At 30.6% G+C, this 26,094-nt stretch overlaps 1 protein-coding gene across 2 annotated transcripts in view; it reads right to left on the reverse strand.

Annotated features, from left to right (window-relative positions):
* Window positions 1-936: 936 nt before the first annotated feature.
* The window catches only part of LOC143085580 (uncharacterized), a 58,271-nt gene continuing 33,113 nt past the window's right edge, over window positions 937-26,094 (reverse strand). For both annotated transcript variants that reach the window (XM_076262025.1, XM_076262026.1), the window contains exons 7-8: window positions 2,571-2,681; window positions 937-1,625 (exon numbers count right to left, since the gene is read on the reverse strand). In XM_076262025.1, the coding sequence (XP_076118140.1) occupies window positions 1,330-1,625; window positions 2,571-2,681 (407 nt within the window). In that variant the 3' untranslated portion in view covers window positions 937-1,329. The remainder of the gene's footprint in view (window positions 1,626-2,570; window positions 2,682-26,094) is intronic.

Consider the following 26,094-nt stretch of genomic DNA (forward strand, 5'->3'; position numbering starts at 1 on the left):
AGTACATTTCAAAACTAAGACTTAGAAATAGAAATCCCATCTTAATCTAGGGTCCATCGGTGCACCGGAATGATAAGTGCTGCTATACTAGTGGCATCCTTCAGTTCATTTTCGGTGGTAAGTCTCATTCAGTGATGTCACAATCGGTAACAAGAGGAAATCAGGGGACGGTTTATTAAATCATTGTATTCTAAGATTTTAAGTTTTGACATATAGTATAGACAGCCATTCACTTACATTCATCCTGACATATAAATGGGTTTTTTATTCAGACGCTTTCAGTACAGCAGATAAAGTATGCTGATTATTAGAAAAGAAACTATATGAGATAAACATCCATAACATAAACATTAGAACATGCACAACAATACGCACAATTGAAAAACAATGGAACAGTGCTTTCGATCCTGTTCATCACTTCAAAGTTACAGTGAGGCCTCCACTGACACGGTGTAAAATCTTTGAACTCACTGCAAGTTAATTAAGACTCTCCATAGCACTGGTTTGAGTGGATTTCTTTGCAAATTGTTGATTAAGGGACACAACTGTGAATTGGAGAGCAAAGCAATGGAGTAAAATCAATAGAATAAATCTGGCAAAGTAAACAAGCATTTACTGCTTTAAAATCATCCCAACAATCACACTGAAGTGTGCAAAAACAAAATATGCCTCTATAATTTCATATCTGAACTTAATTTTGGGTCACCTTCACAATTAGTGTTTTTGATCTCCTTCTTATTACTTTATAAATCATTTCTAACTTTCCCATCGAGCAGCTACTCCTGTTTTGACGACATTCTATGGCAGAATTTGTTTTGTAAATGTTTGACTGCAGGATGAACACTAATAGTAATAAAAAAATGCAGGACCGAATAGGGTAAAAAATCAAATGGTAGCTCCCTAAGTGTATTGATAATTGGTAACCTGAACATGAAACTATTTGCTATATGTTATTTATTGCGTAAAGATAAAATATGTTAATACACATTACATTGATACGTTATAGGAAGTAATGAATTCTAAATCAAGAGCTGCAGAATATATAGGACACCAACTCAGTCACAGAGCCGAGTTGTTCCAATATATGACATCAAATGAAAACTAGAAATATAAATGTATCTCTATTGTATAACAGATATGCATATATCAGTGGGAACAAGCGGGTTTTCTAGCGACAGTGATCCAAAATAGAATAAACACACTCGATGTTATCTTTGGAATAATGTTATAATGAAATACAGAAAAAAAAGAGAAAAAAAAGAGAAGTATGTGAAGCAATAAGATACATGTCTTGAACAGAAAAAGTTATTTTGGCTTTCTGTCCTTCACTCATGGTCTTCTTTTATCCATTTCTCTACGACTAAGTATTCCGTTAGCTAATCTGTCATCAGTCTTTCTGTGTAATAGATAATTCATCAAGTTGTCCTTCAAATTAGATTTGCCTCGTCTCAGAAATTTCCTATGTGCATCAATATCTTTATTGCTGCGGGCTACTGTGTGCACTGTATCCTCATCTTTCTTCCTCCTTTGTTCTCGGGTTATTGTGTGCACTGTACCCTCATCTTTCTTCGTCCTTTGTACATGGGCTTTGTGTAAACTTCGTGCTGGTTCTTGTGGTGCTGGTCCTAAAATAAAAAAGTAATAAAGGATAACCACATATATATGACATTATAACATACCTCATCAATCAACACCACTCGGCTCCTCCAAATAACACAGACATACAAACAATAACAAATAACAACGAACGAAATATAATCCGGGATTATAATGAGATGAGTGTATTGACAAATAAACGACTCACTATTTGAGCTGAACAAATTGCATTCTTGTATTCTTGTACATAAAGAGAAGTAATAGAACAGTATGTAGGTGCTTCACTAAGAGACTTTTATAGAAAAAGACAATCTTAAGCTTGATTGACATATAATATTTCATAGTGCGAATAGAAACGATTGTCACGTGGTCGTAAGTCGTAATTTGAATACTTGACAGTGACATTTGCGCCAAAAGTAATATGGAAAAATTAGAATATTAAGCGGGTTGTTTTTGGAAAAAAATATCATTTCATTTATCGTGTATCGTGTCTCAAATTAGTTTTCTTGCTTTCGTGATGGTTGATAACGTATGGATTCCAAGATAATATAAAGTTATAAGAAATATCTGCCGTGTTTGGCCCAATGACCAATGACATTTTCACCATCACTACAGTCTGGAAATGAGTCGCATACCCAGTTCCACATAATACATGCACTATCTGTTGTACACAGGCATGCACCATTGTCATTGTCATGATTGTTACAGTCTGTGGAATATGAAGATAAATTAAATTTTTACGTTTAATATAAATATTTTTACAAGATAGCGATACAAAAATTAAAAAAAATATAAGAACGTTAAATTGAATACAAGGATTTACAGTTCAAGTGCTCTTTCTCTTGCAGGGATTAAATATAAATTGTACCTAACTCTTAACATGCATTAAATAGAGAATAGAACATGACAAAATCCGTATCATATGCCGTATCAGCCCAAAATACCAGTATAAGCCTGAGGGCCTTTATTATTACCTGTACAGTCCAATTCATCTTCACCATCACAATCATCATATCCATCACAATGCCATTCACTAGGGATACATTTTTTCTCTATTGAACAGTGAAAGGCTCCATCAACACATGCTGGAAATTTAAAAAGGTACATAAAATATTATTTCAGCTCAAAATTTGAACATATAATGAACTACCAAACATCAAATAGAAAAAAAAACTGTATTTACATGTGAAATGTTCTGTCAGCTTATTTAATGGGCACAATACAGGTTGTACATATAAAGCACCAGTCGTTTGTTATAATCGTTTTAAAACAGTTTTAAAAATTTAATCATACTCTTTTCTGGAACAAGTTGGTTGATACCAATTAAATGCTTAAATGGGGCCATGGATTAAGCTTTATGAAAAACAATAGAAAAATGCCTGCCCCTTTTCCTCATTACATAAACTCTGCTAAAATCTTTGATTCATATAGTAAATGTAGACCTTTAACCAGCATTGAAGTGCATTGAGTTAACTTCTACGGCAGTGTTTTTGTTTTTTGTATTTTCTTTCCACGTTTGAAAGATTAAATAAACAGATGTGTCGGGGAGCCTATTATACAACTGTCCAAATCATAGTTTGGGGTCCTAACACACGGATGCCTATCACCGACAGTATCCTATGACAAAGTATTTGGTCAGGATACCAGGCTATCAAAATCAGTGAATGTGTATAGGTTATGAAATTAACTGGATTATTGAATAAACATAAGGCTGCGGATTACAGGCATACTTAATTCATGTTTGCGATCAACGTTCTATAACTCGGAATTTTTATCTGAAAACGGCCAAAATCATCAAAAAGCTATAATAAAAGTTGTGAAATTGTCACAATATTTCATTTGTTCGGTGTAATTAAAATAAAGTTTTTACATTCAAAGAATATATTACATTAAAATGACTGATCTAACAAAATGATCAAGCATTCTTTAACTTATTGTACACAGGTAAAATAGCTACGGACGTTTCACGGCCGTGGTAATAAACGTCCGTAAAACATCCGTAATACGGATGTATTACGGATGAAACGGTTACGTCCGTAAAACGTCTGTAAAAATACATCCGTAAAACGTACGTGTAAAAACTGACGTAAAACGGATTGTCCGTTTCACGGACGTATCGTAAACATACGTATTACGGACGTTTCTACAACATCCGTATTACGGCTGTATCATATTCAAAGATGTAAAAGTACCATGCATGATATACGCACGACTGCTTATACATGTATAAAGTAAAATTCTGAACTTGCTTTCAACATTCTGCATGCCAGACATACATATGTATAGTGAATCTCTGCTTCAAGGCTATAACTTTAAATATTTGCATAATATGAGTACATACATGACATACATGTACTAATATAATTTTTTATTATTAAAATAATTAACTTTTGTTCATTATGAACATCCATTCGCAACTACCCTATATTTTAAGCCTAGAAATAGCGTACCAATTATCAATAAGCACTGTTAATGTCAGAATTTCTCTCCCATCAGCCCAAAGAGTCAATGAAAAATATGTAAAATGTAAAATAAAAAAAAATCCCTACCTATCCTATTTTTTCAAAGATGTAATAGCTGAATAGCATGAACACAGATATTATTTTATTTGACCTAATTACAAAAAAAAGAAATTGAAAAAAATCTTTCTATATTTTTTTCTAAAGGTTGTAATTACAATTAAGTTGAATTATAAATACAAAGAGTGCTTGGCAGTGGCAGATCCCAGGGGTCTGGGGGTTGGAACCCCCCCTTTTTTTTTGGCCGATAAATGCATTTGAATTGGGACATATAGTTGGACCCCCCCCCCCTGTTTTTAAAATGGCTGGATCTGCCCCTGCTGGGTGTCTTTCAAACAACCAACTAATCATGCTAATGATGGATGGTTAAATAATTGCCATAAAAGCAGTTAAAACAATATAAAACATCTAACATTTAACCTTATTTGCAATGCTTGAGCAAAAATGACTGTAGTCTATGTATATATTGTACAAGGCTGAATTAAAATTACCTCATACCAGGTTTCACCAATGGCAATAGACCTGACTGTTGTCTAATATACTTGATTGTTGATCATTCTGATTATCTGTCCAAGTACAAAACTATGCTAACAAGAAATTGCACATGAGCATATAGAAAGTACCTGAAAAGTTTCAGATTGTTTAATGTCTGAAGTAGTTTCTACTGGAAGTACACCACTAATTCATGGTCCCATTGCTTTCTATGTTAAATTCCTCCGTTTCAAGTAGGCACACCTCTTTTGTTTTAAGTTCAAATAAAGTGGCAATCATTGCATTTCAAAGCAACACTTTATGGTGTTTTGTACTGAAAAAATCAACATACCTTTAATTGCATATAAGAAAGAACTGGTTCCCGAAACTTTGGATGTACCAAAACAGGTACTTCAGATCTGACAAACAGACAAAATGTACCCTCTTTTTAAAATTTGGTGCATTTTTTTTAATATTCAAAATCAAAAGTCCAAAAGTGTTTTACAATGATCACCAGTCCTTCAGCTTTCATTTGATACCAACAATACCTAAATATTCTACATATTTTGAAAGTTACACTCATGCGTAGGAACTATTTTGTGTTAAATATGTACTACTTTCTGGTATGTGCTTTCTGGCCGGGCCTGAATTAGTGGTGTTACACCTATAACAGAACCAAACTTGCTATATTGACTTGAGCATTACTTTATTTCATTCTATGATCTATTTCAAGCAATAAAAAACATATAAAGCTTTAGCTCAAATACTATTTTACTAATTTTAAGCTCAAATTGGACTGGTAGTAACATATGGGTTATTCAAAGAAAACTGCATATGGGTATTACCAATGGCCAATATACTTTTTTTATTCTCAATATCATTGTTTTATTTATTAATTTCTATTAGGAAAGCTATGTGCTTACCAATAGTCATATTTTAATCAGAGGTTCTTCATCAAATAAAAATATATTAGTCCAAACTTAAGACATGAATGAGAAAATTGTCCCCCCTTTTTTCTTTAAATTGGAAAAGGGCTTTTTTTTGTATAAACCATAATTCTGTGGTAAAACATAGATTATTAAGAGCAATTTATATATCTCTCAGCTAGATAACTTGCTAAACTGGTTCAAAATTGCATGTACAGTGAGCTTTTAGAATTCTTATATTAGTGTATACCATTTGCATAGATTGTAAAAGGCTACCATATAAAACACAAAAAACTTGAAAAATCATAAGATTATTTTGACCAAGAGCTATTTTATACCATATACAAGTCATAAAATACATGTTTTATTGATTTCAATCACAAAAAATGCAAAAATAAGAACTTGGAGTCAAGTCTTAACTGCATGCATGTTGTATGACCATAAAAGGCTAAAATACTTGTGTATGCCAATTCAAGAGCTTAAATTTCCCATAAACAGGATGTTTCACCAAAAAAAGATGATTAAACATGATTACTAACATCAAATTTGACTTATTTTCATTGGAATAGGTACAACTTCTAAAAATTGGATTTCTGATGATTCTCTGTAATAGGAAGTACACCACTAATTCATGGTCCCATTGCTTTCTATGTTAAATTCCTCCGTTTCAAGTAGGCACACCTCTTTTGTTTTAAGTTCAAATAAAGTGGCAATCATTGCATTTCAAAGCAACACTTTATGGTGTTTTGTACTGAAAAAATCAACATACCTTTAATTGCATATAAGAAAGAACTGGTTCCCGAAACTTTGGATGTACCAAAACAGGTACTTCAGATCTGACAAACAGACAAAATGTACCCTCTTTTTAAAATTTGGTGCATTTTTTTTAATATTCAAAATCAAAAGTCCAAAAGTGTTTTACAATGATCACCAGTCCTTCAGCTTTCATTTGATACCAACAATACCTAAATATTCTACATATTTTGAAAGTTACACTCATGCGTAGGAACTATTTTGTGTTAAATATGTACTACTTTCTGGTATGTGCTTTCTGGCCGGGCCTGAATTAGTGGTGTTACACCTATAACAGAACCAAACTTGCTATATTGACTTGAGCATTACTTTATTTCATTCTATGATCTATTTCAAGCAATAAAAAACATATAAAGCTTTAGCTCAAATACTATTTTACTAATTTTAAGCTCAAATTGGACTGGTAGTAACATATGGGTTATTCAAAGAAAACTGCATATGGGTATTACCAATGGCCAATATACTTTTTTTATTCTCAATATCATTGTTTTATTTATTAATTTCTATTAGGAAAGCTATGTGCTTACCAATAGTCATATTTTAATCAGAGGTTCTTCATCAAATAAAAATATATTAGTCCAAACTTAAGACATGAATGAGAAAATTGTCCCCCCTTTTTTCTTTAAATTGGAAAAGGGCTTTTTTTTGTATAAACCATAATTCTGTGGTAAAACATAGATTATTAAGAGCAATTTATATATCTCTCAGCTAGATAACTTGCTAAACTGGTTCAAAATTGCATGTACAGTGAGCTTTTAGAATTCTTATATTAGTGTATACCATTTGCATAGATTGTAAAAGGCTACCATATAAAACACAAAAAACTTGAAAAATCATAAGATTATTTTGACCAAGAGCTATTTTATACCATATACAAGTCATAAAATACATGTTTTATTGATTTCAATCACAAAAAATGCAAAAATAAGAACTTGGAGTCAAGTCTTAACTGCATGCATGTTGTATGACCATAAAAGGCTAAAATACTTGTGTATGCCAATTCAAGAGCTTAAATTTCCCATAAACAGGATGTTTCACCAAAAAAAGATGATTAAACATGATTACTAACATCAAATTTGACTTATTTTCATTGGAATAGGTACAACTTCTAAAAATTGGATTTCTGATGATTCTCTGTAATAGGAAGTACACCACTAATTCATGGTCCCATTGCTTTCTATGTTAAATTCCTCCGTTTCAAGTAGGCACACCTCTTTTGTTTTAAGTTCAAATAAAGTGGCAATCATTGCATTTCAAAGCAACACTTTATGGTGTTTTGTACTGAAAAAATCAACATACCTTTAATTGCATATAAGAAAGAACTGGTTCCCGAAACTTTGGATGTACCAAAACAGGTACTTCAGATCTGACAAACAGACAAAATGTACCCTCTTTTTAAAATTTGGTGCATTTTTTTTAATATTCAAAATCAAAAGTCCAAAAGTGTTTTACAATGATCACCAGTCCTTCAGCTTTCATTTGATACCAACAATACCTAAATATTCTACATATTTTGAAAGTTACACTCATGCGTAGGAACTATTTTGTGTTAAATATGTACTACTTTCTGGTATGTGCTTTCTGGCCGGGCCTGAATTAGTGGTGTTACACCTATAACAGAACCAAACTTGCTATATTGACTTGAGCATTACTTTATTTCATTCTATGATCTATTTCAAGCAATAAAAAACATATAAAGCTTTAGCTCAAATACTATTTTACTAATTTTAAGCTCAAATTGGACTGGTAGTAACATATGGGTTATTCAAAGAAAACTGCATATGGGTATTACCAATGGCCAATATACTTTTTTTATTCTCAATATCATTGTTTTATTTATTAATTTCTATTAGGAAAGCTATGTGCTTACCAATAGTCATATTTTAATCAGAGGTTCTTCATCAAATAAAAATATATTAGTCCAAACTTAAGACATGAATGAGAAAATTGTCCCCCCTTTTTTCTTTAAATTGGAAAAGGGCTTTTTTTTGTATAAACCATAATTCTGTGGTAAAACATAGATTATTAAGAGCAATTTATATATCTCTCAGCTAGATAACTTGCTAAACTGGTTCAAAATTGCATGTACAGTGAGCTTTTAGAATTCTTATATTAGTGTATACCATTTGCATAGATTGTAAAAGGCTACCATATAAAACACAAAAAACTTGAAAAATCATAAGATTATTTTGACCAAGAGCTATTTTATACCATATACAAGTCATAAAATACATGTTTTATTGATTTCAATCACAAAAAATGCAAAAATAAGAACTTGGAGTCAAGTCTTAACTGCATGCATGTTGTATGACCATAAAAGGCTAAAATACTTGTGTATGCCAATTCAAGAGCTTAAATTTCCCATAAACAGGATGTTTCACCAAAAAAAGATGATTAAACATGATTACTAACATCAAATTTGACTTATTTTCATTGGAATAGGTACAACTTCTAAAAATTGGATTTCTGATGATTCTCTGTAATAGGAAGTACACCACTAATTCATGGTCCCATTGCTTTCTATGTTAAATTCCTCCGTTTCAAGTAGGCACACCTCTTTTGTTTTAAGTTCAAATAAAGTGGCAATCATTGCATTTCAAAGCAACACTTTATGGTGTTTTGTACTGAAAAAATCAACATACCTTTAATTGCATATAAGAAAGAACTGGTTCCCGAAACTTTGGATGTACCAAAACAGGTACTTCAGATCTGACAAACAGACAAAATGTACCCTCTTTTTAAAATTTGGTGCATTTTTTTTAATATTCAAAATCAAAAGTCCAAAAGTGTTTTACAATGATCACCAGTCCTTCAGCTTTCATTTGATACCAACAATACCTAAATATTCTACATATTTTGAAAGTTACACTCATGCGTAGGAACTATTTTGTGTTAAATATGTACTACTTTCTGGTATGTGCTTTCTGGCCGGGCCTGAATTAGTGGTGTTACACCTATAACAGAACCAAACTTGCTATATTGACTTGAGCATTACTTTATTTCATTCTATGATCTATTTCAAGCAATAAAAAACATATAAAGCTTTAGCTCAAATACTATTTTACTAATTTTAAGCTCAAATTGGACTGGTAGTAACATATGGGTTATTCAAAGAAAACTGCATATGGGTATTACCAATGGCCAATATACTTTTTTTATTCTCAATATCATTGTTTTATTTATTAATTTCTATTAGGAAAGCTATGTGCTTACCAATAGTCATATTTTAATCAGAGGTTCTTCATCAAATAAAAATATATTAGTCCAAACTTAAGACATGAATGAGAAAATTGTCCCCCCTTTTTTCTTTAAATTGGAAAAGGGCTTTTTTTTGTATAAACCATAATTCTGTGGTAAAACATAGATTATTAAGAGCAATTTATATATCTCTCAGCTAGATAACTTGCTAAACTGGTTCAAAATTGCATGTACAGTGAGCTTTTAGAATTCTTATATTAGTGTATACCATTTGCATAGATTGTAAAAGGCTACCATATAAAACACAAAAAACTTGAAAAATCATAAGATTATTTTGACCAAGAGCTATTTTATACCATATACAAGTCATAAAATACATGTTTTATTGATTTCAATCACAAAAAATGCAAAAATAAGAACTTGGAGTCAAGTCTTAACTGCATGCATGTTGTATGACCATAAAAGGCTAAAATACTTGTGTATGCCAATTCAAGAGCTTAAATTTCCCATAAACAGGATGTTTCACCAAAAAAAGATGATTAAACATGATTACTAACATCAAATTTGACTTATTTTCATTGGAATAGGTACAACTTCTAAAAATTGGATTTCTGATGATTCTCTGTAATAGGAAGTACACCACTAATTCATGGTCCCATTGCTTTCTATGTTAAATTCCTCCGTTTCAAGTAGGCACACCTCTTTTGTTTTAAGTTCAAATAAAGTGGCAATCATTGCATTTCAAAGCAACACTTTATGGTGTTTTGTACTGAAAAAATCAACATACCTTTAATTGCATATAAGAAAGAACTGGTTCCCGAAACTTTGGATGTACCAAAACAGGTACTTCAGATCTGACAAACAGACAAAATGTACCCTCTTTTTAAAATTTGGTGCATTTTTTTTAATATTCAAAATCAAAAGTCCAAAAGTGTTTTACAATGATCACCAGTCCTTCAGCTTTCATTTGATACCAACAATACCTAAATATTCTACATATTTTGAAAGTTACACTCATGCGTAGGAACTATTTTGTGTTAAATATGTACTACTTTCTGGTATGTGCTTTCTGGCCGGGCCTGAATTAGTGGTGTTACACCTATAACAGAACCAAACTTGCTATATTGACTTGAGCATTACTTTATTTCATTCTATGATCTATTTCAAGCAATAAAAAACATATAAAGCTTTAGCTCAAATACTATTTTACTAATTTTAAGCTCAAATTGGACTGGTAGTAACATATGGGTTATTCAAAGAAAACTGCATATGGGTATTACCAATGGCCAATATACTTTTTTTATTCTCAATATCATTGTTTTATTTATTAATTTCTATTAGGAAAGCTATGTGCTTACCAATAGTCATATTTTAATCAGAGGTTCTTCATCAAATAAAAATATATTAGTCCAAACTTAAGACATGAATGAGAAAATTGTCCCCCCTTTTTTCTTTAAATTGGAAAAGGGCTTTTTTTTGTATAAACCATAATTCTGTGGTAAAACATAGATTATTAAGAGCAATTTATATATCTCTCAGCTAGATAACTTGCTAAACTGGTTCAAAATTGCATGTACAGTGAGCTTTTAGAATTCTTATATTAGTGTATACCATTTGCATAGATTGTAAAAGGCTACCATATAAAACACAAAAAACTTGAAAAATCATAAGATTATTTTGACCAAGAGCTATTTTATACCATATACAAGTCATAAAATACATGTTTTATTGATTTCAATCACAAAAAATGCAAAAATAAGAACTTGGAGTCAAGTCTTAACTGCATGCATGTTGTATGACCATAAAAGGCTAAAATACTTGTGTATGCCAATTCAAGAGCTTAAATTTCCCATAAACAGGATGTTTCACCAAAAAAAGATGATTAAACATGATTACTAACATCAAATTTGACTTATTTTCATTGGAATAGGTACAACTTCTAAAAATTGGATTTCTGATGATTCTCTGTAATAGGAAGTACACCACTAATTCATGGTCCCATTGCTTTCTATGTTAAATTCCTCCGTTTCAAGTAGGCACACCTCTTTTGTTTTAAGTTCAAATAAAGTGGCAATCATTGCATTTCAAAGCAACACTTTATGGTGTTTTGTACTGAAAAAATCAACATACCTTTAATTGCATATAAGAAAGAACTGGTTCCCGAAACTTTGGATGTACCAAAACAGGTACTTCAGATCTGACAAACAGACAAAATGTACCCTCTTTTTAAAATTTGGTGCATTTTTTTTAATATTCAAAATCAAAAGTCCAAAAGTGTTTTACAATGATCACCAGTCCTTCAGCTTTCATTTGATACCAACAATACCTAAATATTCTACATATTTTGAAAGTTACACTCATGCGTAGGAACTATTTTGTGTTAAATATGTACTACTTTCTGGTATGTGCTTTCTGGCCGGGCCTGAATTAGTGGTGTTACACCTATAACAGAACCAAACTTGCTATATTGACTTGAGCATTACTTTATTTCATTCTATGATCTATTTCAAGCAATAAAAAACATATAAAGCTTTAGCTCAAATACTATTTTACTAATTTTAAGCTCAAATTGGACTGGTAGTAACATATGGGTTATTCAAAGAAAACTGCATATGGGTATTACCAATGGCCAATATACTTTTTTTATTCTCAATATCATTGTTTTATTTATTAATTTCTATTAGGAAAGCTATGTGCTTACCAATAGTCATATTTTAATCAGAGGTTCTTCATCAAATAAAAATATATTAGTCCAAACTTAAGACATGAATGAGAAAATTGTCCCCCCTTTTTTCTTTAAATTGGAAAAGGGCTTTTTTTTGTATAAACCATAATTCTGTGGTAAAACATAGATTATTAAGAGCAATTTATATATCTCTCAGCTAGATAACTTGCTAAACTGGTTCAAAATTGCATGTACAGTGAGCTTTTAGAATTCTTATATTAGTGTATACCATTTGCATAGATTGTAAAAGGCTACCATATAAAACACAAAAAACTTGAAAAATCATAAGATTATTTTGACCAAGAGCTATTTTATACCATATACAAGTCATAAAATACATGTTTTATTGATTTCAATCACAAAAAATGCAAAAATAAGAACTTGGAGTCAAGTCTTAACTGCATGCATGTTGTATGACCATAAAAGGCTAAAATACTTGTGTATGCCAATTCAAGAGCTTAAATTTCCCATAAACAGGATGTTTCACCAAAAAAAGATGATTAAACATGATTACTAACATCAAATTTGACTTATTTTCATTGGAATAGGTACAACTTCTAAAAATTGGATTTCTGATGATTCTCTGTAATAGGAAGTACACCACTAATTCATGGTCCCATTGCTTTCTATGTTAAATTCCTCCGTTTCAAGTAGGCACACCTCTTTTGTTTTAAGTTCAAATAAAGTGGCAATCATTGCATTTCAAAGCAACACTTTATGGTGTTTTGTACTGAAAAAATCAACATACCTTTAATTGCATATAAGAAAGAACTGGTTCCCGAAACTTTGGATGTACCAAAACAGGTACTTCAGATCTGACAAACAGACAAAATGTACCCTCTTTTTAAAATTTGGTGCATTTTTTTTAATATTCAAAATCAAAAGTCCAAAAGTGTTTTACAATGATCACCAGTCCTTCAGCTTTCATTTGATACCAACAATACCTAAATATTCTACATATTTTGAAAGTTACACTCATGCGTAGGAACTATTTTGTGTTAAATATGTACTACTTTCTGGTATGTGCTTTCTGGCCGGGCCTGAATTAGTGGTGTTACACCTATAACAGAACCAAACTTGCTATATTGACTTGAGCATTACTTTATTTCATTCTATGATCTATTTCAAGCAATAAAAAACATATAAAGCTTTAGCTCAAATACTATTTTACTAATTTTAAGCTCAAATTGGACTGGTAGTAACATATGGGTTATTCAAAGAAAACTGCATATGGGTATTACCAATGGCCAATATACTTTTTTTATTCTCAATATCATTGTTTTATTTATTAATTTCTATTAGGAAAGCTATGTGCTTACCAATAGTCATATTTTAATCAGAGGTTCTTCATCAAATAAAAATATATTAGTCCAAACTTAAGACATGAATGAGAAAATTGTCCCCCCTTTTTTCTTTAAATTGGAAAAGGGCTTTTTTTTGTATAAACCATAATTCTGTGGTAAAACATAGATTATTAAGAGCAATTTATATATCTCTCAGCTAGATAACTTGCTAAACTGGTTCAAAATTGCATGTACAGTGAGCTTTTAGAATTCTTATATTAGTGTATACCATTTGCATAGATTGTAAAAGGCTACCATATAAAACACAAAAAACTTGAAAAATCATAAGATTATTTTGACCAAGAGCTATTTTATACCATATACAAGTCATAAAATACATGTTTTATTGATTTCAATCACAAAAAATGCAAAAATAAGAACTTGGAGTCAAGTCTTAACTGCATGCATGTTGTATGACCATAAAAGGCTAAAATACTTGTGTATGCCAATTCAAGAGCTTAAATTTCCCATAAACAGGATGTTTCACCAAAAAAAGATGATTAAACATGATTACTAACATCAAATTTGACTTATTTTCATTGGAATAGGTACAACTTCTAAAAATTGGATTTCTGATGATTCTCTGTAATAGGAAGTACACCACTAATTCATGGTCCCATTGCTTTCTATGTTAAATTCCTCCGTTTCAAGTAGGCACACCTCTTTTGTTTTAAGTTCAAATAAAGTGGCAATCATTGCATTTCAAAGCAACACTTTATGGTGTTTTGTACTGAAAAAATCAACATACCTTTAATTGCATATAAGAAAGAACTGGTTCCCGAAACTTTGGATGTACCAAAACAGGTACTTCAGATCTGACAAACAGACAAAATGTACCCTCTTTTTAAAATTTGGTGCATTTTTTTTAATATTCAAAATCAAAAGTCCAAAAGTGTTTTACAATGATCACCAGTCCTTCAGCTTTCATTTGATACCAACAATACCTAAATATTCTACATATTTTGAAAGTTACACTCATGCGTAGGAACTATTTTGTGTTAAATATGTACTACTTTCTGGTATGTGCTTTCTGGCCGGGCCTGAATTAGTGGTGTTACACCTATAACAGAACCAAACTTGCTATATTGACTTGAGCATTACTTTATTTCATTCTATGATCTATTTCAAGCAATAAAAAACATATAAAGCTTTAGCTCAAATACTATTTTACTAATTTTAAGCTCAAATTGGACTGGTAGTAACATATGGGTTATTCAAAGAAAACTGCATATGGGTATTACCAATGGCCAATATACTTTTTTTATTCTCAATATCATTGTTTTATTTATTAATTTCTATTAGGAAAGCTATGTGCTTACCAATAGTCATATTTTAATCAGAGGTTCTTCATCAAATAAAAATATATTAGTCCAAACTTAAGACATGAATGAGAAAATTGTCCCCCCTTTTTTCTTTAAATTGGAAAAGGGCTTTTTTTTGTATAAACCATAATTCTGTGGTAAAACATAGATTATTAAGAGCAATTTATATATCTCTCAGCTAGATAACTTGCTAAACTGGTTCAAAATTGCATGTACAGTGAGCTTTTAGAATTCTTATATTAGTGTATACCATTTGCATAGATTGTAAAAGGCTACCATATAAAACACAAAAAACTTGAAAAATCATAAGATTATTTTGACCAAGAGCTATTTTATACCATATACAAGTCATAAAATACATGTTTTATTGATTTCAATCACAAAAAATGCAAAAATAAGAACTTGGAGTCAAGTCTTAACTGCATGCATGTTGTATGACCATAAAAGGCTAAAATACTTGTGTATGCCAATTCAAGAGCTTAAATTTCCCATAAACAGGATGTTTCACCAAAAAAAGATGATTAAACATGATTACTAACATCAAATTTGACTTATTTTCATTGGAATAGGTACAACTTCTAAAAATTGGATTTCTGATGATTCTCTGTAATAGGAAGTACACCACTAATTCATGGTCCCATTGCTTTCTATGTTAAATTCCTCCGTTTCAAGTAGGCACACCTCTTTTGTTTTAAGTTCAAATAAAGTGGCAATCATTGCATTTCAAAGCAACACTTTATGGTGTTTTGTACTGAAAAAATCAACATACCTTTAATTGCATATAAGAAAGAACTGGTTCCCGAAACTTTGGATGTACCAAAACAGGTACTTCAGATCTGACAAACAGACAAAATGTACCCTCTTTTTAAAATTTGGTGCATTTTTTTTAATATTCAAAATCAAAAGTCCAAAAGTGTTTTACAATGATCACCAGTCCTTCAGCTTTCATTTGATACCAACAATACCTAAATATTCTACATATTTTGAAAGTTACACTCATGCGTAGGAACTATTTTGTGTTAAATATGTACTACTTTCTGGTATGTGCTTTCTGGCCGGGCCTGAATTAGTGGTGTTACACCTATAACAGAACCAAACTTGCTATATTGACTTGAGCATTACTTTATTTCATTCTATGATCTATTTCAAGCAATAAAAAACATATAAAGCTTTAGCTCAAATACTATTTTACTAATTTTAAGCTCAAATTGGACTGGTAGTAACATATGGGTTATTCAAAGAAAACTGCATATGGGTATTACCAATGGCCAATATACTTTTTTTATTCTCAATATCATTGTTTTATTTATTAATTTCTATTAGGAAAGCTATGTGCTTACCAATAGTCATATTTTAATCAGAGGTTCTTCATCAAATAAAAATATATTAGTCCAAACTTAAGACATGAATGAGAAAATTGTCCCCCCTTTTTTCTTTAAATTGGAAAAGGGCTTTTTTTTGTATAAACCATAATTCTGTGGTAAAACATAGATTATTAAGAGCAATTTATATATCTCTCAGCTAGATAACTTGCTAAACTGGTTCAAAATTGCATGTACAGTGAGCTTTTAGAATTCTTATATTAGTGTATACCATTTGCATAGATTGTAAAAGGCTACCATATAAAACACAAAAAACTTGAAAAATCATAAGATTATTTTGACCAAGAGCTATTTTATACCATATACAAGTCATAAAATACATGTTTTATTGATTTCAATCACAAAAAATGCAAAAATAAGAACTTGGAGTCAAGTCTTAACTGCATGCATGTTGTATGACCATAAAAGGCTAAAATACTTGTGTATGCCAATTCAAGAGCTTAAATTTCCCATAAACAGGATGTTTCACCAAAAAAAGATGATTAAACATGATTACTAACATCAAATTTGACTTATTTTCATTGGAATAGGTACAACTTCTAAAAATTGGATTTCTGATGATTCTCTGTAATAGGAAGTACACCACTAATTCATGGTCCCATTGCTTTCTATGTTAAATTCCTCCGTTTCAAGTAGGCACACCTCTTTTGTTTTAAGTTCAAATAAAGTGGCAATCATTGCATTTCAAAGCAACACTTTATGGTGTTTTGTACTGAAAAAATCAACATACCTTTAATTGCATATAAGAAAGAACTGGTTCCCGAAACTTTGGATGTACCAAAACAGGTACTTCAGATCTGACAAACAGACAAAATGTACCCTCTTTTTAAAATTTGGTGCATTTTTTTTAATATTCAAAATCAAAAGTCCAAAAGTGTTTTACAATGATCACCAGTCCTTCAGCTTTCATTTGATACCAACAATACCTAAATATTCTACATATTTTGAAAGTTACACTCATGCGTAGGAACTATTTTGTGTTAAATATGTACTACTTTCTGGTATGTGCTTTCTGGCCGGGCCTGAATTAGTGGTGTTACACCTATAACAGAACCAAACTTGCTATATTGACTTGAGCATTACTTTATTTCATTCTATGATCTATTTCAAGCAATAAAAAACATATAAAGCTTTAGCTCAAATACTATTTTACTAATTTTAAGCTCAAATTGGACTGGTAGTAACATATGGGTTATTCAAAGAAAACTGCATATGGGTATTACCAATGGCCAATATACTTTTTTTATTCTCAATATCATTGTTTTATTTATTAATTTCTATTAGGAAAGCTATGTGCTTACCAATAGTCATATTTTAATCAGAGGTTCTTCATCAAATAAAAATATATTAGTCCAAACTTAAGACATGAATGAGAAAATTGTCCCCCCTTTTTTCTTTAAATTGGAAAAGGGCTTTTTTTTGTATAAACCATAATTCTGTGGTAAAACATAGATTATTAAGAGCAATTTATATATCTCTCAGCTAGATAACTTGCTAAACTGGTTCAAAATTGCATGTACAGTGAGCTTTTAGAATTCTTATATTAGTGTATACCATTTGCATAGATTGTAAAAGGCTACCATATAAAACACAAAAAACTTGAAAAATCATAAGATTATTTTGACCAAGAGCTATTTTATACCATATACAAGTCATAAAATACATGTTTTATTGATTTCAATCACAAAAAATGCAAAAATAAGAACTTGGAGTCAAGTCTTAACTGCATGCATGTTGTATGACCATAAAAGGCTAAAATACTTGTGTATGCCAATTCAAGAGCTTAAATTTCCCATAAACAGGATGTTTCACCAAAAAAAGATGATTAAACATGATTACTAACATCAAATTTGACTTATTTTCATTGGAATAGGTACAACTTCTAAAAATTGGATTTCTGATGATTCTCTGTAATAGGAAGTACACCACTAATTCATGGTCCCATTGCTTTCTATGTTAAATTCCTCCGTTTCAAGTAGGCACACCTCTTTTGTTTTAAGTTCAAATAAAGTGGCAATCATTGCATTTCAAAGCAACACTTTATGGTGTTTTGTACTGAAAAAATCAACATACCTTTAATTGCATATAAGAAAGAACTGGTTCCCGAAACTTTGGATGTACCAAAACAGGTACTTCAGATCTGACAAACAGACAAAATGTACCCTCTTTTTAAAATTTGGTGCATTTTTTTTAATATTCAAAATCAAAAGTCCAAAAGTGTTTTACAATGATCACCAGTCCTTCAGCTTTCATTTGATACCAACAATACCTAAATATTCTACATATTTTGAAAGTTACACTCATGCGTAGGAACTATTTTGTGTTAAATATGTACTACTTTCTGGTATGTGCTTTCTGGCCGGGCCTGAATTAGTGGTGTTACACCTATAACAGAACCAAACTTGCTATATTGACTTGAGCATTACTTTATTTCATTCTATGATCTATTTCAAGCAATAAAAAACATATAAAGCTTTAGCTCAAATACTATTTTACTAATTTTAAGCTCAAATTGGACTGGTAGTAACATATGGGTTATTCAAAGAAAACTGCATATGGGTATTACCAATGGCCAATATACTTTTTTTATTCTCAATATCATTGTTTTATTTATTAATTTCTATTAGGAAAGCTATGTGCTTACCAATAGTCATATTTTAATCAGAGGTTCTTCATCAAATAAAAATATATTAGTCCAAACTTAAGACATGAATGAGAAAATTGTCCCCCCTTTTTTCTTTAAATTGGAAAAGGGCTTTTTTTTGTATAAACCATAATTCTGTGGTAAAACATAGATTATTAAGAGCAATTTATATATCTCTCAGCTAGATAACTTGCTAAACTGGTTCAAAATTGCATGTACAGTGAGCTTTTAGAATTCTTATATTAGTGTATACCATTTGCATAGATTGTAAAAGGCTACCATATAAAACACAAAAAACTTGAAAAATCATAAGATTATTTTGACCAAGAGCTATTTTATACCATATACAAGTCATAAAATACATGTTTTATTGATTTCAATCACAAAAAATGCAAAAATAAGAACTTGGAGTCAAGTCTTAACTGCATGCATGTTGTATGACCATAAAAGGCTAAAATACTTGTGTATGCCAATTCAAGAGCTTAAATTTCCCATAAACAGGATGTTTCACCAAAAAAAGATGATTAAACATGATTACTAACATCAAATTTGACTTATTTTCATTGGAATAGGTACAACTTCTAAAAATTGGATTTCTGATGATTCTCTGTAATAGGAAGTACACCACTAATTCATGGTCCCATTGCTTTCTATGTTAAATTCCTCCGTTTCAAGTAGGCACACCTCTTTTGTTTTAAGTTCAAATAAAGTGGCAATCATTGCATTTCAAAGCAACACTTTATGGTGTTTTGTACTGAAAAAATCAACATACCTTTAATTGCATATAAGAAAGAACTGGTTCCCGAAACTTTGGATGTACCAAAACAGGTACTTCAGATCTGACAAACAGACAAAATGTACCCTCTTTTTAAAATTTGGTGCATTTTTTTTAATATTCAAAATCAAAAGTCCAAAAGTGTTTTACAATGATCACCAGTCCTTCAGCTTTCATTTGATACCAACAATACCTAAATATTCTACATATTTTGAAAGTTACACTCATGCGTAGGAACTATTTTGTGTTAAATATGTACTACTTTCTGGTATGTGCTTTCTGGCCGGGCCTGAATTAGTGGTGTTACACCTATAACAGAACCAAACTTGCTATATTGACTTGAGCATTACTTTATTTCATTCTATGATCTATTTCAAGCAATAAAAAACATATAAAGCTTTAGCTCAAATACTATTTTACTAATTTTAAGCTCAAATTGGACTGGTAGTAACATATGGGTTATTCAAAGAAAACTGCATATGGGTATTACCAATGGCCAATATACTTTTTTTATTCTCAATATCATTGTTTTATTTATTAATTTCTATTAGGAAAGCTATGTGCTTACCAATAGTCATATTTTAATCAGAGGTTCTTCATCAAATAAAAATATATTAGTCCAAACTTAAGACATGAATGAGAAAATTGTCCCCCCTTTTTTCTTTAAATTGGAAAAGGGCTTTTTTTTGTATAAACCATAATTCTGTGGTAAAACATAGATTATTAAGAGCAATTTATATATCTCTCAGCTAGATAACTTGCTAAACTGGTTCAAAATTGCATGTACAGTGAGCTTTTAGAATTCTTATATTAGTGTATACCATTTGCATAGATTGTAAAAGGCTACCATATAAAACACAAAAAACTTGAAAAATCATAAGATTATTTTGACCAAGAGCTATTTTATACCATATACAAGTCATAAAATACATGTTTTATTGATTTCAATCACAAAAAATGCAAAAATAAGAACTTGGAGTCAAGTCTTAACTGCATGCATGTTGTATGACCATAAAAGGCTAAAATACTTGTGTATGCCAATTCAAGAGCTTAAATTTCCCATAAACAGGATGTTTCACCAAAAAAAGATGATTAAACATGATTACTAACATCAAATTTGACTTATTTTCATTGGAATAGGTACAACTTCTAAAAATTGGATTTCTGATGATTCTCTGTAATAGGAAGTACACCACTAATTCATGGTCCCATTGCTTTCTATGTTAAATTCCTCCGTTTCAAGTAGGCACACCTCTTTTGTTTTAAGTTCAAATAAAGTGGCAATCATTGCATTTCAAAGCAACACTTTATGGTGTTTTGTACTGAAAAAATCAACATACCTTTAATTGCATATAAGAAAGAACTGGTTCCCGAAACTTTGGATGTACCAAAACAGGTACTTCAGATCTGACAAACAGACAAAATGTACCCTCTTTTTAAAATTTGGTGCATTTTTTTTAATATTCAAAATCAAAAGTCCAAAAGTGTTTTACAATGATCACCAGTCCTTCAGCTTTCATTTGATACCAACAATACCTAAATATTCTACATATTTTGAAAGTTACACTCATGCGTAGGAACTATTTTGTGTTAAATATGTACTACTTTCTGGTATGTGCTTTCTGGCCGGGCCTGAATTAGTGGTGTTACACCTATAACAGAACCAAACTTGCTATATTGACTTGAGCATTACTTTATTTCATTCTATGATCTATTTCAAGCAATAAAAAACATATAAAGCTTTAGCTCAAATACTATTTTACTAATTTTAAGCTCAAATTGGACTGGTAGTAACATATGGGTTATTCAAAGAAAACTGCATATGGGTATTACCAATGGCCAATATACTTTTTTTATTCTCAATATCATTGTTTTATTTATTAATTTCTATTAGGAAAGCTATGTGCTTACCAATAGTCATATTTTAATCAGAGGTTCTTCATCAAATAAAAATATATTAGTCCAAACTTAAGACATGAATGAGAAAATTGTCCCCCCTTTTTTCTTTAAATTGGAAAAGGGCTTTTTTTTGTATAAACCATAATTCTGTGGTAAAACATAGATTATTAAGAGCAATTTATATATCTCTCAGCTAGATAACTTGCTAAACTGGTTCAAAATTGCATGTACAGTGAGCTTTTAGAATTCTTATATTAGTGTATACCATTTGCATAGATTGTAAAAGGCTACCATATAAAACACAAAAAACTTGAAAAATCATAAGATTATTTTGACCAAGAGCTATTTTATACCATATACAAGTCATAAAATACATGTTTTATTGATTTCAATCACAAAAAATGCAAAAATAAGAACTTGGAGTCAAGTCTTAACTGCATGCATGTTGTATGACCATAAAAGGCTAAAATACTTGTGTATGCCAATTCAAGAGCTTAAATTTCCCATAAACAGGATGTTTCACCAAAAAAAGATGATTAAACATGATTACTAACATCAAATTTGACTTATTTTCATTGGAATAGGTACAACTTCTAAAAATTGGATTTCTGATGATTCTCTGTAATAGGAAGTACACCACTAATTCATGGTCCCATTGCTTTCTATGTTAAATTCCTCCGTTTCAAGTAGGCACACCTCTTTTGTTTTAAGTTCAAATAAAGTGGCAATCATTGCATTTCAAAGCAACACTTTATGGTGTTTTGTACTGAAAAAATCAACATACCTTTAATTGCATATAAGAAAGAACTGGTTCCCGAAACTTTGGATGTACCAAAACAGGTACTTCAGATCTGACAAACAGACAAAATGTACCCTCTTTTTAAAATTTGGTGCATTTTTTTTAATATTCAAAATCAAAAGTCCAAAAGTGTTTTACAATGATCACCAGTCCTTCAGCTTTCATTTGATACCAACAATACCTAAATATTCTACATATTTTGAAAGTTACACTCATGCGTAGGAACTATTTTGTGTTAAATATGTACTACTTTCTGGTATGTGCTTTCTGGCCGGGCCTGAATTAGTGGTGTTACACCTATAACAGAACCAAACTTGCTATATTGACTTGAGCATTACTTTATTTCATTCTATGATCTATTTCAAGCAATAAAAAACATATAAAGCTTTAGCTCAAATACTATTTTACTAATTTTAAGCTCAAATTGGACTGGTAGTAACATATGGGTTATTCAAAGAAAACTGCATATGGGTATTACCAATGGCCAATATACTTTTTTTATTCTCAATATCATTGTTTTATTTATTAATTTCTATTAGGAAAGCTATGTGCTTACCAATAGTCATATTTTAATCAGAGGTTCTTCATCAAATAAAAATATATTAGTCCAAACTTAAGACATGAATGAGAAAATTGTCCCCCCTTTTTTCTTTAAATTGGAAAAGGGCTTTTTTTTGTATAAACCATAATTCTGTGGTAAAACATAGATTATTAAGAGCAATTTATATATCTCTCAGCTAGATAACTTGCTAAACTGGTTCAAAATTGCATGTACAGTGAGCTTTTAGAATTCTTATATTAGTGTATACCATTTGCATAGATTGTAAAAGGCTACCATATAAAACACAAAAAACTTGAAAAATCATAAGATTATTTTGACCAAGAGCTATTTTATACCATATACAAGTCATAAAATACATGTTTTATTGATTTCAATCACAAAAAATGCAAAAATAAGAACTTGGAGTCAAGTCTTAACTGCATGCATGTTGTATGACCATAAAAGGCTAAAATACTTGTGTATGCCAATTCAAGAGCTTAAATTTCCCATAAACAGGATGTTTCACCAAAAAAAGATGATTAAACATGATTACTAACATCAAATTTGACTTATTTTCATTGGAATAGGTACAACTTCTAAAAATTGGATTTCTGATGATTCTCTGTAATAGGAAGTACACCACTAATTCATGGTCCCATTGCTTTCTATGTTAAATTCCTCCGTTTCAAGTAGGCACACCTCTTTTGTTTTAAGTTCAAATAAAGTGGCAATCATTGCATTTCAAAGCAACACTTTATGGTGTTTTGTACTGAAAAAATCAACATACCTTTAATTGCATATAAGAAAGAACTGGTTCCCGAAACTTTGGATGTACCAAAACAGGTACTTCAGATCTGACAAACAGACAAAATGTACCCTCTTTTTAAAATTTGGTGCATTTTTTTTAATATTCAAAATCAAAAGTCCAAAAGTGTTTTACAATGATCACCAGTCCTTCAGCTTTCATTTGATACCAACAATACCTAAATATTCTACATATTTTGAAAGTTACACTCATGCGTAGGAACTATTTTGTGTTAAATATGTACTACTTTCTGGTATGTGCTTTCTGGCCGGGCCTGAATTAGTGGTGTTACACCTATAACAGAACCAAACTTGCTATATTGACTTGAGCATTACTTTATTTCATTCTATGATCTATTTCAAGCAATAAAAAACATATAAAGCTTTAGCTCAAATACTATTTTACTAATTTTAAGCTCAAATTGGACTGGTAGTAACATATGGGTTATTCAAAGAAAACTGCATATGGGTATTACCAATGGCCAATATACTTTTTTTATTCTCAATATCATTGTTTTATTTATTAATTTCTATTAGGAAAGCTATGTGCTTACCAATAGTCATATTTTAATCAGAGGTTCTTCATCAAATAAAAATATATTAGTCCAAACTTAAGACATGAATGAGAAAATTGTCCCCCCTTTTTTCTTTAAATTGGAAAAGGGCTTTTTTTTGTATAAACCATAATTCTGTGGTAAAACATAGATTATTAAGAGCAATTTATATATCTCTCAGCTAGATAACTTGCTAAACTGGTTCAAAATTGCATGTACAGTGAGCTTTTAGAATTCTTATATTAGTGTATACCATTTGCATAGATTGTAAAAGGCTACCATATAAAACACAAAAAACTTGAAAAATCATAAGATTATTTTGACCAAGAGCTATTTTATACCATATACAAGTCATAAAATACATGTTTTATTGATTTCAATCACAAAAAATGCAAAAATAAGAACTTGGAGTCAAGTCTTAACTGCATGCATGTTGTATGACCATAAAAGGCTAAAATACTTGTGTATGCCAATTCAAGAGCTTAAATTTCCCATAAACAGGATGTTTCACCAAAAAAAGATGATTAAACATGATTACTAACATCAAATTTGACTTATTTTCATTGGAATAGGTACAACTTCTAAAAATTGGATTTCTGATGATTCTCTGTAATAGGAAGTACACCACTAATTCATGGTCCCATTGCTTTCTATGTTAAATTCCTCCGTTTCAAGTAGGCACACCTCTTTTGTTTTAAGTTCAAATAAAGTGGCAATCATTGCATTTCAAAGCAACACTTTATGGTGTTTTGTACTGAAAAAATCAACATACCTTTAATTGCATATAAGAAAGAACTGGTTCCCGAAACTTTGGATGTACCAAAACAGGTACTTCAGATCTGACAAACAGACAAAATGTACCCTCTTTTTAAAATTTGGTGCATTTTTTTTAATATTCAAAATCAAAAGTCCAAAAGTGTTTTACAATGATCACCAGTCCTTCAGCTTTCATTTGATACCAACAATACCTAAATATTCTACATATTTTGAAAGTTACACTCATGCGTAGGAACTATTTTGTGTTAAATATGTACTACTTTCTGGTATGTGCTTTCTGGCCGGGCCTGAATTAGTGGTGTTACACCTATAACAGAACCAAACTTGCTATATTGACTTGAGCATTACTTTATTTCATTCTATGATCTATTTCAAGCAATAAAAAACATATAAAGCTTTAGCTCAAATACTATTTTACTAATTTTAAGCTCAAATTGGACTGGTAGTAACATATGGGTTATTCAAAGAAAACTGCATATGGGTATTACCAATGGCCAATATACTTTTTTTATTCTCAATATCATTGTTTTATTTATTAATTTCTATTAGGAAAGCTATGTGCTTACCAATAGTCATATTTTAATCAGAGGTTCTTCATCAAATAAAAATATATTAGTCCAAACTTAAGACATGAATGAGAAAATTGTCCCCCCTTTTTTCTTTAAATTGGAAAAGGGCTTTTTTTTGTATAAACCATAATTCTGTGGTAAAACATAGATTATTAAGAGCAATTTATATATCTCTCAGCTAGATAACTTGCTAAACTGGTTCAAAATTGCATGTACAGTGAGCTTTTAGAATTCTTATATTAGTGTATACCATTTGCATAGATTGTAAAAGGCTACCATATAAAACACAAAAAACTTGAAAAATCATAAGATTATTTTGACCAAGAGCTATTTTATACCATATACAAGTCATAAAATACATGTTTTATTGATTTCAATCACAAAAAATGCAAAAATAAGAACTTGGAGTCAAGTCTTAACTGCATGCATGTTGTATG

Source organism: Mytilus galloprovincialis, chromosome 8, assembly GCF_965363235.1.
Source record: "Mytilus galloprovincialis chromosome 8, xbMytGall1.hap1.1, whole genome shotgun sequence".
Classification (NCBI taxonomy): domain Eukaryota; kingdom Metazoa; phylum Mollusca; class Bivalvia; order Mytilida; family Mytilidae; genus Mytilus; species Mytilus galloprovincialis.